Raw genomic sequence first — 17,438 nt, forward strand, 5'->3', positions numbered from 1 at the left:
GAAGGACTGGAGCTCAACTTCTCTCATAAAAACAACAAAATTACAACCAAATGCTGAGCAACCTTCAACCAAATGGACTAGAAATTTTTAAAAAGATATCCTACTTCAGAAGCCAAAGAGGAGGCCACATCAAGAGGTAGGAGGGGTGGTTACGAGACATAAGCAACCCTATACCTCCCGGGTGGGAAGCCCCACAGACTGGAAAGTAACTCTATCACAGGGACTCACCTATAGCAGTGAGAGTTCTGAGCCCCACATCAAATCCCCACATCTGGGGATCTGGCACTAGGAGAAAGAGCCCCCGGAGCATCTGGCATTGAAGGCCAGTGGGGCTTGTGCGCAGGAGCTCCATAGGACTGGGGGAAACGAAGACCCCATTCTTGAAAAGTGCACACAGACCTTCACATGCACTGGGTCCCAGGGCAAAGCAAAGACTCCATAGGAATCTGGGTAGGACCTGACTGCAGTTCTTGGTGGATCTCTTGGGAAAACAGTGAGTGAATGTGGCTTGTTGTGGTGGAAGGGCATTGGAGGCAAAGCTCTTGGGAATATTCATCAGCATGCATTTCTCTGGAGGTGGCCATTTTGGGAAAATCTGGCCCCACCCATCAGCTCTGAGAAGCCCCAGGCCAAACACAATCTGCTTGGGATCACAGCCCCACCCATCAGTAAACAGGCACACAGCCACCTCTAATCTCACCCAGAGACAAAACCCCACCCAGCAGAGAGATAGGAAACAGTCCCTTCTACCTGTGGGCAGGCACCAGTCCCTCCCATCAGGAAGCCTACAGCAAGCCCCTGTACCAACTTCAGCCACAAGGGGGGCAGACACCAGAAGTAAGAGAGGCTACAATTCTACTGTCTGCAAAAAAGGTCACCACACCAAAAACCTATAAAAATGAAAAGACAGAGAACTATAACTCAGATCAGGGAGAAAGGAAAAAACCCCAGAAAATCAGCTAAGTGATCAGGATAGGATCACTCCAAGAAAAAGACTTTAGACTGTTGATGCCAAAGATGAGGCAAGACATTGGAAATAAACTAGAGGCAAAGATGGATAATTTACAGGAAACACTAAGCAATAAAATACAAGATGGAAAACTTAAGCAAGAAGAGATGCAAAATACAATAACTGAAACAAAAAATTCATTAGAAGCAGACAACAGCAGAATATAGGAGGCAGAAGAATGAATAAGTGAGGTGGAGGTCAGACTAGTGGAAATCACTGATGCGGGACAGAAAAGAGAAAAAAGATTGAAAACAAATGAAGAGCATCTCAGAGAACTCTGGAACAATGTTAAATGCACCAACATCCATATTATAGGAGTGCCAGAAGGAGAAGAGAGAGAGAAAGGGACAGAAAAAAAATATTCAAAGAGATAATAGCCGAAAACTTCCCTAACATGGGAAAGGAACCACTCACTCAAATCCAGGAAGGGCAACAAGTCCATATAAAAATAAACCCAAGGAGGACCACCTCAAGACACATTAATCAAACTGACCAAAATTAAAGACAGAGAAAATCTTGAAAGCAGCTAGGGAAAAGAAACAAGTAACATGCAAGGGAACCCCAATAAGGTTATTGGCAGATTTTTCAGCAGAAACTCTGCAGGCCAGAAGGGAGTGGCATGATATACTTAATGTGATGAAAGGAAAAAACCTCCAACCAAGATTACTTTACCCAGCAAGGCTCTCATTCAGATTTGAAGGGGAAATCAAAAGCTTTACAGATAAGCAAAAGCTAAGAGAATTCGGCAACGCTAAACCAGCTTTGCAACAAATACTAAAGGAACTTCTCTAGGCAGAAAAGAAAACACAGCAACAGGAAACAAAGATTCCACAAATGACAAGGCTCACCAGTAAAGGTATATATACAGTAAAGATACAAAATCATCCACAATTATGCTACCAAAATCAGAAATCGTGAGGGGTGGAGGGTACAAATGCAGAACACTGGAGATACACTTAAAATTAAGAGACCAACAACTTAAAACAATCTCTTATATATAAAGACTCCTATATCAAAACTTCAGGGCAACTGCAAAACAAAAATCTACAATTGATACACAAAAAAATAAGAAAAATCAACTCAAATACAACACTGAAGATAGTCATCAAACAACAAGAGGAGAGAAGAAGGGAAGAAAAAAGAGCAACACAAACAAATCCAAAGCAATTAATAAAATGGCGATAAGAACATACATATCAATAATTACCTTAAATGTTAATGGACTAAACACCCCAACCAAAAGACATAGACTGGATGAATGGATGCAAAAACAAGACCCATATATATGCTGTCTTCAAGAGACCTACTTCACTTCTAGGGATACATACAAACTGAAAGTGAGAGAATGGAAGAAAATATTCCATGCAAATGGGAAGCAAAAGAAAGCTGGAGTAGCAATACTCATATCAGACAAAATAGACCTTAAAATGAAGAATACTTTAGGAGACAAGGAAGGACACCACATAATGATCAAAGGACCAATCCAAGGAGAAGATATAACAATTTTATTTATTTATTTATTTATTTATTTATTTATTTATTTTGTCTTTTTGCCTTTTCTTGAGCTGCTCCCATGGCATATGGAGGCTCCCAGGCTAGGGGTCTAATCGGAGCTGTAGCCATCAGCCTATGCCAGAGCCACAGCACCACAGCAACACAGGATCCAAGCCACATCTGCGACCCACACCACAGCTCACAGCAATGCCAGATCCTCAACCCACTGGGCAAGGCCAGGGATCAAACCCACAACCTCATGGTTCCTAGTCAGATTCACTAACCACTGCACCATGATGGGAACTCCAACAATTTTAAATATCTAAGCACCCAATATAGGATCACCACAATATATAAGGCAACTGCTAACAACCTTTAAAGGAGAAATCAACAATAACACAATAATAGTGGGGGACATTAATGGACACTTAAAACAATGGACAGATCAACCGGACAGAAAATCAATAAGGAAACACAGGCCTGAATATGAAGCATTAAACCAGATGGACCTAATAGATATTTATAGGACATTCCATCCAAAAACAGCAGAATACACATTCTTCTCAAGTGCATACGGAACATTCTCTAAGATTGATCACATCCTGGGTTATAAATCAAGCCTCAAGAAAATTGAAATCATATCAAGCATCTTTTCCAACCACAACACTCTATGACTGGAAATCACCACCAAGAAAAAAACTGTAAAAAAACACAAACACATGGCGACTAAACAACATGCTACTAAACAACCAATGGATTACTGAAGAAATCATAGAAATTATATTTAAAATAAAGAGAAGGGGACAAATTGAGGATTATTTTAGAGGTAGATTAGTCAAATTTGATGCTTCATGGGGTGGAGAAAAATGAAAGATTAAGTTTGGCAGCTGGGTGGAGAGAAAACACAAGAAAAGGAAAAAGATGGAATTCCTGCTGTGGCATAGTGGATTAAGGATCTGGCATTGCCACAGCTGTGGTGTAGGTCACAGCTGTGGCTCAGATTCAATCCCTGGCCCAGGAACTTTCATGTGCTGTGGGTGTGGCCAGAAAAAGAAAAAAAGATGATGATTAATTCAGCTTTGAATACATTTAGCGTGGTTAATCTGTGGAGCTTCCAGATGAATGTTTGTAGTTGGAAATAGGTATCTGAAGTACTACTGAAAGATTACAGCTAGAGATAAAAATTTGGAGTGATCAGCATGTGATTGGTCACTGATGTTTTGGAACTGGATAAGATTTCCCAGGAAGAGCATATAGAATCAGAACAGAAGATGGCCCTGTGTAGTATGTGTCATTTTAAGGAACATGGGCAAAGTAAGAGGAACTAACAGATGACACAGAATAGGTGACCCAAAAAAGACTCTATTAGTTCATTCAGGCTGCTGTAACAAAGGGCCATAGACTGAGTGACTTATAAACAACAGAAATTTATTTCTTACAGTTTTAGAGGCTGGAATCAAGGCACCAGCAGATTCAATGTCTGGTGAAGGAAAGCATCTTGGTTCATAGAAGAGTGTTTCTTGCCTCAACCTCATAGGGCAGAGGGGACTAGGGAGCTCTGGGAGGTCTCCTTTTCTTTTGCCATACTCATGGCATGTGAATGTTCTGGGGCCAGGGATCAAACCTGAGCCACAGCAGTGATAACACCAGGTCTTTAACCTGCTGAGCCACCAGGAAACTCCTAGGGGTCCCTTTTTTAAGGGTGCTAATCCCATTCCTGAGGGCTCTACTCTCAAGACCCAATCACCTTCCAAAGGCCCCATCTCCTAGTATCATCTCTTTGGGGGTTATGATTTCAGCATATGAATTTAGGAGACATGAACATTCAATATACAACAAAATAAAAGGTTTTGTAATAATATTTTTTTTCTTTTTTTGGTCTTTTGTCTTTTTAGGGCTGCACCTAAGGCATATGGAGGTTCCCAGGCTAGGGGTCAAATAGGAACTATAGCTGCCAGCCTACGCCACAGCCATAGCAACGCCAAATCTGAGTGCATCTTCGACCTACACCACAGCTCACAGCAACGCTGGATCCTTAACCCACTGACCGAGGCCAGGGATCGAACACGCAACCTCATGGCCCCTAGTCGGATTCTTTTCCATAGCGCCACAATGGGAACTTCTGTAATAATCTCCCCCCCTCCACTGGAAAATAACTTTATTGAGACTCTACCAGCCTTACAATCTCTTCTGCCATTAGGCCCCTCTTCCTTTGCAATTCAGTCCTTCTTAAGTGGTCCCATGAGGGCCTTCTTCTCCACAGTGGGAATTCCTGTAATAATCTCTGTAATGAAAGATATCAAATATGAAGAGAACATGTATGTGTATAAAAGAATCACTTTGCTGTATAGCAGGAATTAACACAATATTATAAATCAACCACAATAAAATAAAAAATTTTTTAAAGTATCAAGGAGTTCCGTCGTGGAAACGAATCCGACTAGGAACCATGAGGTGGTGGGTTCAATCCCTGGCCTCACTCAGTGGGTTAAGGATCCAGCGTTGCCATGAGCTGTGGTATAGGTTGCAGACGTGGCTTGGATCTGGTGTTGCTATGCCTGTGGTGTAGGCCAGCAGCAAGATGTCCAATTAGACCCCTAGCCTGGGAACCTCCATATGCTGTAGGTGCGGCCCTAAAAAGACAAAAGACAAAATAAATAAATAAATAATAAAAAAGTATCAAAAGGGAGTTCTCATCATGGCTCAGTGGAAACAAATCTGACTCATATCCATGAGGATAAATGTTTGATCCCTGGCCTCACTCAGCGGGTTATGGATCCGGTGTTGCCATGAGCTATGGTATAAGTCACAGACATGGAGCTTGGATCCCGCATTGCTGTGGCTGTGGTGTAGGCCGGCAGCTACAGCTCTGATTGGACCCCAAGTCTGGGAACCTCCATATGCCGTGGGTGCGGCCCTAAAAAAAAATTTTTTTAAAGGTATCAAGAAAGAGGAAGTATCAGAGATCAGCAAACTTTTTATGTAAAAGGCCAGATAGTAAATGTGTTCAAGTGCGTAGGCCACATACAATCTCTATCACATTGTCACCTTTTGTCATTGCTGTTTTTTATTTTACTACCCTTTAAAAAAAATGTAAAACCACCACCCCTGTGGCATATGGAAGTTTCCTGGACAGGAGTCAAACTGGAGCTGCAGCTGCTTCAGTCATGGCAACACCACATCTGAGGTCAGGGATTGAACTTGCTTCCTCACAGAGACAACATTGTGTTCTTAACCCTCTGAGCCACAATGGGAACTTCCCAAGTTTTCTAAAGCTGTCTGGGTAAGTACATTCTTCTCATGGTTACTTTAAAATTTTTCTGTACTTACAAAGTCTAAAGCACATCAATCTCTACCTTCTTTCTGAATAATACAAAAACCTTAAAAATGTCTCATATCTATCCTGTCAATCCTGATTTACATGTTATTGTTGTCCAGTGTTTCAGTTCTATTATACTATTTTTAATTTAATTATATAATTTTTTGTTCAATTACTATTTGATTACATCTTCAAATATGCTCTTTTTTTTTTTTGTCTTTTTGCCTTTTCTAGGGCCACTCCAGCAGCATATGGAGGTTTCCAGGCTAGGGGTCGAATTGGAGCTGTAACCACCGGCCCACACCAGAGCCACAGCAACGCTGGATCCTTGCCGAGTCTGCAACCTACCCCACAGCTCACGGCAATGCTGGATCCTTAACCCACTGAGCAAGGCCAGGGATCGAACCTGCAACCTCATGGTTCCTAGTCGGATTCGTTAACCACTGAGCCACGATGGGAACTCCCTCTCTTTTTTTTTTCTTTTTTCTTTTTTGGCCTTTTTAGTGCCGAACTCGTGGCATATGGAGGTTCCCAGGCTAGGAGTCCAATTGGAGTTGTAGCCTCTGGCCTACGCCAGAGCCACAGCAATGTTGGATCCTTGCCGAGTCTGCAACCTACACCACAGCTCACAGCAACACCAGATCCTTAACCCACTGAGTGAGATCAGGGATTGAACTGGTGTCCTCGTGGATGCTATTCAGGTTCATTAACTGCTGAGCCACGATGGGAACTCCAAAATTTCTCATTTCTTTGTTCACATTTCTGGGTTGAATGTTACATATTTCTACAGGATCATTTTCACATTTCCTTTATTCCTGAAGTAAATCAATCTTTTATAAATTCCTTTAGTGAAAGTCTATTGATGGTAAACTCAAATTCATTTGTCTGTAAATGCCTTAATTTTACCCTTGCATCACAATGAATGTCTTTATTTCACCCATGTTTTTCAGTGAGTTTAACTGAATATGTTTTAACTGACTTTTCTGAAGCATCTTAAAAACTTTTTTCCCTATCTTTTGTTTTCTGCTTTTATTAAGATGTCTGCATCAGTACGCACCCTGAATCAGACTGTTGTAACTCAAACTAGACCTTTAAGTCCTTACTACTCTTTCACATTGCATGAGCCCTTTTTATTTTCCATTTCCTACACTTGGTTTTACCTTCAGATTCATATTTCCATGTCATTAATTCTATCTTCCGAGGTGTCAAGTGCACAGTTTAACCAGTCCTTGGAGTTTTATTTTAATGACTGCATTTGTTTCATTAAATATATTCCAATTTCCTTTAAAACCTGCCTAGATTTTAAAAATTGTATCCTGTAGAAGGAACCAAGCAGTGCCTATGTGTGTGCATTAAGTTTCAAATAAATATTAATTGAACAGCATATCCTATGTAAGTAGAGCCACAAAAGTACTTGATGATGGAATTATCATCTACTGTCCTGCTGGTCTATATGAAGTCCTATGTAGTTTCTGGGCTATACCGACAAATATAATCCTCACAACAAGTCAAAACAAAAAATGTAAAACCAAGAGTTCCCTTGTGGCACAATAGTTTAAGGATCTGGTCCGGGTGGCTGTTGTGGTTTGGGTTTGATCCCTGGCCCAGGAACTTCCAAATGCCATGGGTGCAGCCCCCCAAAAATGTGAAACCATTCTTAGCTTACAAAAGCCAAGAAAATGGTACACTGGTCATATTCAGCCAGACCCCAGTTGAATGGTGTTCAATGCTTTAGAGAGGTCAGTTAAGGAAAGAAATGAGTGACAGGTTTAGCACTAACACACATATACACACAAACACACATACGCATATAAATGGTATTATAGTATCTATTTTTGTATACAAAACGTACATATATGTTCATGTATGTGTGCATTTAAATTTTTTTTTTCTTTTTGCCATTTCTTGGGCCGCTCCCACGGCATATGGAGGTTCCCAGGCTAGGGGTCGAATCGGAGCTGTAGCTGCCAGCCTACACCAGAGCCAGAGCAACACAGGATCCAAGCCAAGTCTGCGACCTACACCACAGCTCAGGGCAATGCCAGATCGTTAACCCATTGAGCAAGGGCAGGGATTGAACCTGAAACCTCATGGTTCCTAGTCAGATTCGTTAACCACTGCGCCACGACGGGAACTCCTGTGTATTTATTTATTTATTTTGTCTTTTGTTGTTGTTGTTGTTGTTGCTATTTCTTGGGCCGCTCCCTCGGCATATGGAGGTTCCCAGGCTAGGGGTTGAATCGGAGCTGCAGCCACCGGCCTATGCCAGAGCCACAGCAACACGGGATCCGAGCCGCGTCTGCAATCTACACCACAGCTCACGGCAATGCTGGATAGTTAACCCACTGAGCAAGGGCAGGGACCAAACCCGCAACCTCATGGTTCCTAGTCAGATTCGTTAACCACTGCGCCACGACGGGAACTCCCACTCCTGTGTATTTAAATGTTTAAGGAATGCTTCCTTTTCTTCTAAGACTTTGCTAATATAACTTTCTTTTTTCTTTTTCTTTTTCTTTTCTTTTCTTTCTTTCTTTTTTTTTTTTTTTGTCTTTTGGTCTTTTGTCTTTTTAGGACCACACTCGAGGCATATGGAGGTCCCCAGGCTAGGGGTCAAATCAGAGCTGTAGCTACTGGCCTACATCACAGCCACAGCCAACACAGGATCTGAGTTGCTTCTGCAACCTACACCAAGCTCACAGCAACACTGGATCCTTAACCCACCGAGCTAGGCCAGGGATCGAACCTGTGTCCTCATGGTTACTAGTCAGATTCATTTCCATTGAGCCATGATGGGAACTCCTAACATAATTTTCTTAAGAGATGAATTTTTTTCCCCTCCAGATATATGTTCTGAAACTGAACAAAATGGAACTGTTACCATTTCATGCTGATGTAGAGATTGGCCAGATTATAGAAATCCCCATTTCAATGTACCATGTAAATAAGGAAACCAAAGAGGCCATCGCATTCACAGACTGCTCTCATTTACCCTTGGATCTAAACATGGATAAGCAAGGAGTCTTTACTCTTCTCAAAGAAGGTAAGAGTAGGCTTTTTATTTTTCCTTCTTTGTCTTTGAATTAAAGGACCAATCATTGGGGTTCCCGTCATGGCTCAGTAGTTAGCGAACCCACTAGCATCCATGAGGACACAGTTTCAATCCCTGGCCTCTCTCAGTGGATTAAGGCTCCTGTATTGCCTTGAGCTGTGGTGTACGTTGCAGACACAGCTCAGACCTGGTGTTGCTGTGGCTGTGGTGTAGGCTGGTGGCTACAGCTCCGATTGGACCCCTAGCCTGGGAACCTCCATATGCCATGGGTATGGCCCTAAAAAGACCAAAAAAAAAAAAAAACTACTATGAATTATAGTCTAAATTCACATATTACCTTTCTTTACAATTCTTTTATTTATTCTGTCAACTGTCTTATAGTAGGTTTATAATGTGATGTAGAAACAAGGCACAAAAATTGAATAAAATGTCCAGGATTCACAGTAGCCAGACAATATCAGTTTTTAACTATTATTCAAATGTTCGCTTTCCAGGCTCAAGCTCTTTTCCTCTTTCTTTCTGTAATATAGCTACCATATTTAAGAGGAATGTAGTGCCAGTTAATATATGTATACATTAACTTTATTTTAAAAAAAGAAAATATAGGATTTCCTATTGTGGCTCAATGGAAACAAATCTGACTAGCATCCATGAGGACGCAGGTTCGATCCCTGGCCTAGCTCAGTGGGTTAAGGATCTGGCATTGCTGTGGCTGTGGTGTAGGCCAGTAGCTATAGCTCCAATTCAACCCCTAGCCATAATCCATATGCTGCGGGTGTGGCCCTAAAAAGATAAAAGGAAAAGAAAAGAAAATGTATTTTCCTGAGGAAAAGTATGAATAAGCTGTCCATAAAAGATCAATATCATTACTTCATATTGTGAGATCAAGTTTTGTAATGTATTAAAATTCTTAAATTTTATAGGAGTTCCCATTGTGGTGAAGTGGGCTAAGGATCCAGCATTGCTGCAGCTGTGGCATAGGTCCCAGCTGCAACCTGGATTTGGTCCTTGGCCCAGGAAATTCCATATGCTGCTGGTGTGGCCATAAAAAAACATTCTTATATTTCTATAGATGAGTTTCCTTGAGGACTGATTGTTTATTACCCTACTGAAGTCATGCTTTTTGATTTGCAGGTATTCAAAGACCTGGACCAACACACTGTTCTAGTACACATATAGCAGCCAAATCTCTGGGCCATACTTTGGTAACAGTTAGTGTGACTGAGTATGAAGAGTACCTGGAGAGCAGTGCCACATTTGCTGCTTATGAACCCCTAAAGGTGAGGTATTTCAAGCTAAGGAACTGGCTAATCTTTTCATGGATATAATATCTTCTTTTCTCTTAACAAATTTACATGGAAGTTCCCTGGTGGCCCAGTGGGTTAAGGACTCAGCATTGTCACTGATGTGGTTCAGGTCACTGCTGTGGCGTGGGTTTGATCCCCAGCCCGGGAACTTCCACATGCTATGTGTGTGACAAAAAAAAAAAAGTTTAAATAGAGAGCATAACAAGAATTATTACATATATATATATGAAGAATTTGACATATTTAAATAGCATTAGAGGATAAACAAGTACACAAATGAATAGTAGAGAGAACTTAAAGGATAAGAGCTTAAAGGGTACAGAAGTTGTCGTCTGAAATGATTAGAAATAAATTAATGGGTAAGTTGACACATGAGTTAGGCTTGAATGATAGGTGGTATCTAAATTAGTATAGAGGTCAAGAAGCATTCCAAGTAAGAGGCATAACATACATGTCTCTTAATTTGGGAATTAAGTCTAATGTCATTTATATTGTAATCGGATAACCAGTTTTTCACTTTAGAAAACTACTGAATTTTCTAACCAATCAAGGATTAATGTCTTTAAATGTCATCAGGCCCTAAACCCTGTGGAAGTGGCATTGGTGACATGGCAGTCTGTAAAGGAAATGGTATTCGAAGGGGGCCCTCGTCCTTGGATCTTGGAGCCCTCCCGATTCTTCTTGGAGCTGAGCGTGGAGAAGACAGAGAAAATTAGAATAACACAAGTCCGTCTGCCAGCTAAGAGAAAACAGAATCAGTACATCTACCGGGTCCTGTGCCTGGATTTAGGGGAACAAGTAGGAAAATGATCTTCTTCTAACATTTCTTTTAGCAATAATACTCTGGAAAAAAAAATATATGTATATATATATTTGTCTTTTTAGGGCCTCCCCCACAGCATATGGAAGTTCCCCGGCTAGGGGTCGGATCAGAGCTGGCAGGGGCCGGCCTATACCAGAGCCACAGCAACACGGGATCCAAGCTGTATCTTCAACCTACACCACAGCCGATGGCAATGCTGGATCCTCAACCCACTGAGCAAGGCCAGGGATCAAACTCACATCCTCATAGATCCTAGTCATGTTCATTACCACTGAGCCACAACGGGAACTCCAATAATACTCCAAATCTTTGGTACTTCTGGCTATTCCTTTTCAAATTCTAATGGATTCAGTTTATGGACTAGATAGGAAAATTCTAATTATTGATTAAAGGATCTTTTTTAAAACCTTACTATCCTTTAAATGAACCCAAAGATTTTGGTTTACCATCTGAGAACTCTAACAATTCACTAATGAAATGTTCAAGATCTTTTTGTAGTAGGGAGCTTATTTCAATCACTTGATTGCTGTAATTCATTTCCTTGTTGTGTAGACTAGAGAGTATATGGTTTCCCATCTCCAAAGAACATGAGGAACAGAAATTTAAAGTATCATCAATGAAAAAAAGTGTCATCTATGGCTAGCAATTTTGAAGAACCAGTTATATCGGTGCTAATAAGATAAATGTTGCCCTTTATCAGTTGAATTAGTTTTGATTATTTTTAGAGGTAGTGATGATTTTATCCACAGCCATGCCCTGCTTCTATCAAAACCAATTAACAAAGGCTTACAGTTTGACCAGGATTGAGAATTTAATGTATGACTATGAAACATAGCCCAGCTAACCAGCCCTCAGAGAATCCATGTATGAGTATAACTTAATAAGGACTGTGCTGTAATCAACTGGGCTTCTTTTGAATCTCTCTAGTGAACTCTATGGTGTATATGACTAGCTATTAGTGATTTCAAGCCTAATTACCCTCCTTCGGAGCTCTCCAATTTATTTTCTTTCTTTCTTTCTGTCTTTCTTTCTTTCTTTCTTTCTTTCTTTCTTTTTTTTTTTTTTTTTGTCTTTTTAAGGCTACACCCAAAGCATATGGAAGTTCCCAGGCTAGGGGTCCATTTGGAGCTGCAGCTTCCAAGTCTACACCACAGCTACAGCAATGTCAGATCCAAGCCACGTCTGCAAACTAAACCACAGCTCATGGCAATGCCAGATCCTTAACGCACTGAGCAGGGCCAGGGATCAAACCCGAAATGACCCTGGATACTAATCGTGTTCATTACCACTGAGCCACAATGGGAACTCCCTCTCCAACTTCTTTTTGTTTTCACATTCTCTTATTCATTGATATTTCCACTAGAAGTGAGTTTTTCCACTTTTTGTTAACTGGTAACAAAAGAGTTGGTGGAGGAAAAGACTGGAGTAATTGATCAGGTAGATCTTTTTAATGTTCCCTTTGTTTCTATGATACCCCTGTTTCTCTTAGCATAGATAATTAAGAATTACAGTGTTTTTAAGGGGTTTGCCTGATTATAAGGTCCAAAGGGACTCTATACTAGAATTTGCATAATTCTAACACATTTAGATTGGCATGCTAACATGAAATGTCTACCCACAATTGCTTCTTGCCCTGGTGTTTTCTTAAAGATTCTGACATTCCGAATTGGAAATCATCCAGGTGTTCTGAACCCTAGTCCAGCTGTAGAGGTTGTGCAGGTACATTTCATATGTGCCCACCCTGCCAGCATGTCAGTAACTCCAGTATATAAGGTGCCAGCTGGTGCTCAGCCATGTCCTCTGCCACAGCACAACAAACAACTGGTAAGTATAGTGTTTCCAAGCAACTTGCACTTCATCTTCCAGGCTTTAAGATACATGGTCTGAAATATAGCTCTTGTCTTACTGAATTTAAGGAAACTGTTTTATTTGTTACTCAATCTCTGATAGTGTCCGAGAAGTGGGTATTAAATTAGGTTGGGAATTTCCTCGTGGCTCAGCAGGTTAAGGATCTGGTGTTGCCACTGCTGTGGCTCCAGTTACAGCTGTGGCATGGGTTCAGTCCCTGATCCAGTAACTTCCCACAGGCTACAACTGTGGCCAAAAAAAAAAGCAGAAAAAAACTTTGGTTGGAGTTGGCTACACTCAGTGACACTTAGTGACTTTGCTAGTTGTACTTAGGTACATAGTCAGATTGTAACTATGGCAATAGGCAATTATTAACTCTAAATAGGAATTCCCATATGGTGCAGTGAGTTAAGAATCTGGCTGCAGCAACTTGAGTCTGCCAAGGCACAGGTTCAATCCCCACCCAGTGCGGTGGATTAAAGGATGTGCTGTTGCCGCAGATGTAGTATAGGTCTCAGCTGTGGTTTGGATTTAATCCCTGGCCCCAGAACTTCCATATGCCACGAGTGGGACCTTAAAAAAAAAAAAGAATTCTAAATAATTTCCAAATTGTTTTGCTAATGTCCTCTCCTACTAAATCTTTTATTAGCATTACCAGTAAGTAATAGAATTTACCTCTACTCCAAACCCACATGAAGAATAATGATACACAAATAACATAGCTAGAATGTAGGCAACTGGAAAGGAGGAATAAATGAATTATCTAACTTAGAAACTAGAACATCAGGAGTCCCAGTTGTGGCTCAGCAGATTAAGAATACGATGCTGTCTCTATGAGGATGCAGGTTTGATCCCTGGCTTCATTCTGTGGGTTAAGGATCTGGTGTTGTCACAAGCTGTGGTGTAGGTAGCAGATTCAGCTTGGATCCCATGTAGCAATGGCTGTGGTATAGGCAGGCAGCTATAGCTCCAATTCGACCCCAAGCCTGGGAACTTGCATGTACTGCAGGTGCAGTCATAAACAGAAAAAGGAAAACAAACTTTTAAATGGAGCAGAGTAGAAATTATCCCTGTAATGGTGTTGTTATTCAATATCTTTTTTTTCCAATTGAAATAATTTGAATTTATAGAACATTTTCTGGAAAAGTGCAACTTTTTTTCTAGAACCGTTTAAGAGTGGGTTACAGACATTATTCTCCATGCTTTAGCATTTATTTCTTTTGTCTTTTCTAGGGCCACTCCCGTGGCATATGGAGGTTCCCAGGCTAGGGGTCCAATCAGAGCAGTCGCCGCTGGCCCACGCCGGAGCCACAGCAACACGGGATCCGAGCCGCCTCTGTGACCTACACCACAGCTCATGGCAACATCAGATCCTTAACCCACTGAACGAGGCCAGGGATCGAACCTGCAACCTCATGGTTCCTAGTCGGATTCCTTAACCACTGAGCCACGACGGGAACTCCTATTTCTTTTTTTTGTAATTGAGTATAATTTACACACCACGAAAATTCACCCATTAAAAATGTGTACAAGTAATACTGTAAATCAACCATACTTCAGTTTTTTTAAAAGTGTGCAATTTATGGAGTTCCCATCGTGGCACAGCAGAAACGACTCTGACTAGGAACCATGATGTTGAGGGTTTGATCCCTAGCCCCATTCAGTGGGTTAAGAATCTGGCATTGCCATGAGCTGTGGTGTAGGTCGCAGATGCAGCTCAGATCTGCTGAGGCTGTGGAGTAGGCCGGCAGCTGTAGCTCCGATTGGACCCCTAGCCTGGGAACCTCCATGTGCCACATGTACAGCCCTAAAAAGAAAAAGAAAAAAAGTGTGCTAGTTAGAGTTAAGCAACCATCACCACTATCTGCCTTCAGAACATTTTCATTTCCCAAAAAACACCATACCCATTAGCAGACACTCCCATTTTTCCCCCTAAGACCTTGAAAACCACTAATATACTTTCTGTCTCTATGGATTAGCCTATTCTGGACATTCATATAAATGGCATCATACAATATATGGTATTTGTGCATGCTCCTCTCATTTAGCATGTTTTTTAGAAGAAATAGGATATATTGATTGTAATATATTCATGCTGCACATAGTAGCATCCTTATCTTAAATAACCATCTTCTCGACACGACCTGTTTAACCCAAATAAGGGCAGTGATCGTTTTCTTATAATATCATTGTTTCCTAATCATTTCATCTCCTACTAGTATTGCACAGTCAAGTCCCCTCCATAAAATAAAAAAGTTTCTACCTTCTAGATCATTTAATAATGACTGCAATCTCTACCTGCAAATGACACTTCCAGTACTGTCTTCAGCGATCCACATTTGCTCTCGGACTGAAACAAAAAAATAAGCTTAATTGCCAAGAGAGCTGCAACTGAGTTCAATACGACTTCTTGGTGCTAGCTGGCCATCTTTTTTTTTTTTTTTTTTTGACTCAAAGTTGGGACACACTGTCAGAGAAGATATTTTGTTGATGTGCTGTTCGAAACGAATTCTAAAGGAAAAGTTGCTCACTTCTTTTTCAGAGAATATCCCTTTATACCTCTTTAATCCTGTCCTCTTCTAGAATTCATTATAACCCCAAAGTGTAACTATTTGGAAGTTCCCCTGACAAGCTGTTATACATCTCTGGTAAATCCTGCTGAATGTTAGGGACATTCAGAGCTTTTCATACCTCATCATGTTATTTAAGCAGCCAGCTTTAAAAAATCCACTTCATTCAAAGTAGGAGTTCCTGTTGTGGTGCAGTGGTTAACGAATCCGACTAGGAACGATGAGGTTGCAGGTTCGATCCCTAGCCTCGCTCAGTGGGTTAAGGATACGGCATTGCCGTGAGCTGTGGTGTAGGTTGCAGACGCGGCTCGGATCCCACGTTGCTGTGGCTCTGGTGTAGGCCAGTGGCTACAGCTCCGATTAGACCCCTAGCCTGGGAATCTTCACATGCTGCAGGAACGGCCCCAGAAAAGGCAAAAAGATTAAAAAAAAAAAATCCACTTCATTCAAAGTAGAAAGATACAAAGACAAAGGACATTTATCAGCCAAGCATGTGACACAGTCTTCGAATCTAGTCTGTAGTTGTGTCTGTGCTCTGGATGGATACCGTCTGTTGTCTGTTATTGATGGAGCAGCCACTGCAAAACTAGTCAACTCCCATCTATGCAACTGTTACTTTTTCTAGTGCTGCTTTGTGCTGAAAGAACATTTTAGTTGACCGCCCTTGACCTGTAAAAGACTGATTCTTGTAATTTTAGGGACAAATTAGGTGGTTAATTTAAAGAAAAACTTTCATTGTTGCCTTTACATCACCTTAAAACATAAATTCTTTCATAAGGGTAATAGAAGCACTGATTCATAGTAAAAAAAATAAAATAAAATAAAAAATAATATATTCATCTATAGAGAAACACATATTTATAATTTCTTATCAGGAATAGTAGAAGAGGGAAATCACTCATATATGTCAAAAGTCTTCACTTGAGTCCAGTCACACTTTTCTTAAATCTTCCAAACCCTTCTTCAATCAATTCTTTATTCTGAATATCTAAATTCATGTGTTAAATGGTCATTTTGCATTGTTCTTCATGCTGGGTTTTTTTATGGCTGATTTACAATGTTCTGCCAATTTCTGCTATACAGCAAAGTGACCCAGTTACACATATACATACATTCTTTTTCTCACATTATCCTCCACAAGTGACTGGACACAGTTGCCTATGCTGTGCAGCAAGATCTCACTGCCTATCCACTCCAAATGCAATAGTTTGGATCTACCAACCCCAAACTCTCAGTCCATCCCACTCCCTCCCCCTCCCCCTTGGCAACCACAAGTCTGTTCTCCATGTCCATGAGTTTGTTGTGTTTTTTTTTTTTCTGTACATAGGTTCATTTCTGCCATATTTAAAATTCTGCATATAAGTGATATCATATGCTATTTGTCTTCCTTTTTCTGATGTCACTTAGTATGAGAATCTCTAGTTCCATCCATGTTGCTGCAAATGGCATTATTTTGTTCTTTTTATGGTTGAGTAGTATTCCATTGTGTATATGTATCACATCTTAATCCATTCATCTTCAGTGGACATTTAGGTTGTTTCCATGTGTTGACTATTGTGAATAGTTCTGCAGTAAACATGGGGGTGCATGTATCTTTTTCAATGAAATTTTTATTCGGATAGATGCCCAAGTGTGGGATTGCTGGGTCATATGGTAGTTCTATATTTAGTTTTCTGAAGTACCTCCATACTGTTTTCCATAGTGGTTGTACCATTCCCACCAACAGTGCACGAAGATGCCCTTTTCTCCACAACCTCTCAAGCATTCATTTGTAGGCTTCTGACTGCTGTGAGGTAGTACCTCATTGCAGTTTAGATCTGCATTTCTCTAATAATTAGTGATGTTGAGCGTTTTTTCATGTGCCTGCTGACCATCTATATGTCTTCTCTGGAGAAATGTCTATTCGGATCTTCTGCCCATTTTTCAATTGGGTTGTTGGTTTTTTTTTTGCTGTTGAGTTGTAAGTGTTGTTTGTATATTTTGGAGATTAAGGTTTTCGACCTGCACCACAGCTCACAG

The 17,438-nt window shown here is 40.8% G+C and overlaps 1 protein-coding gene across 2 annotated transcripts in view; it reads left to right on the forward strand.

Annotated features, from left to right (window-relative positions):
- NUP210L (nucleoporin 210 like) overlaps positions 1–17,438 on the forward strand; it is a 129,788-nt gene that overhangs the window by 45,909 nt on the left and 66,441 nt on the right. For both annotated transcript variants that reach the window (XM_047784527.1, XM_047784528.1), the window contains exons 13-16: positions 8,664–8,862; positions 10,006–10,151; positions 10,755–10,976; positions 12,652–12,825. In XM_047784527.1, coding sequence (XP_047640483.1) covers positions 8,664–8,862; positions 10,006–10,151; positions 10,755–10,976; positions 12,652–12,825 — 741 coding nt within the window. The remainder of the gene's footprint in view (positions 1–8,663; positions 8,863–10,005; positions 10,152–10,754; positions 10,977–12,651; positions 12,826–17,438) is intronic.

Source organism: Phacochoerus africanus, chromosome 6 (assembly GCF_016906955.1).
Source record: "Phacochoerus africanus isolate WHEZ1 chromosome 6, ROS_Pafr_v1, whole genome shotgun sequence".
NCBI lineage: Eukaryota > Metazoa > Chordata > Mammalia > Artiodactyla > Suidae > Phacochoerus > Phacochoerus africanus.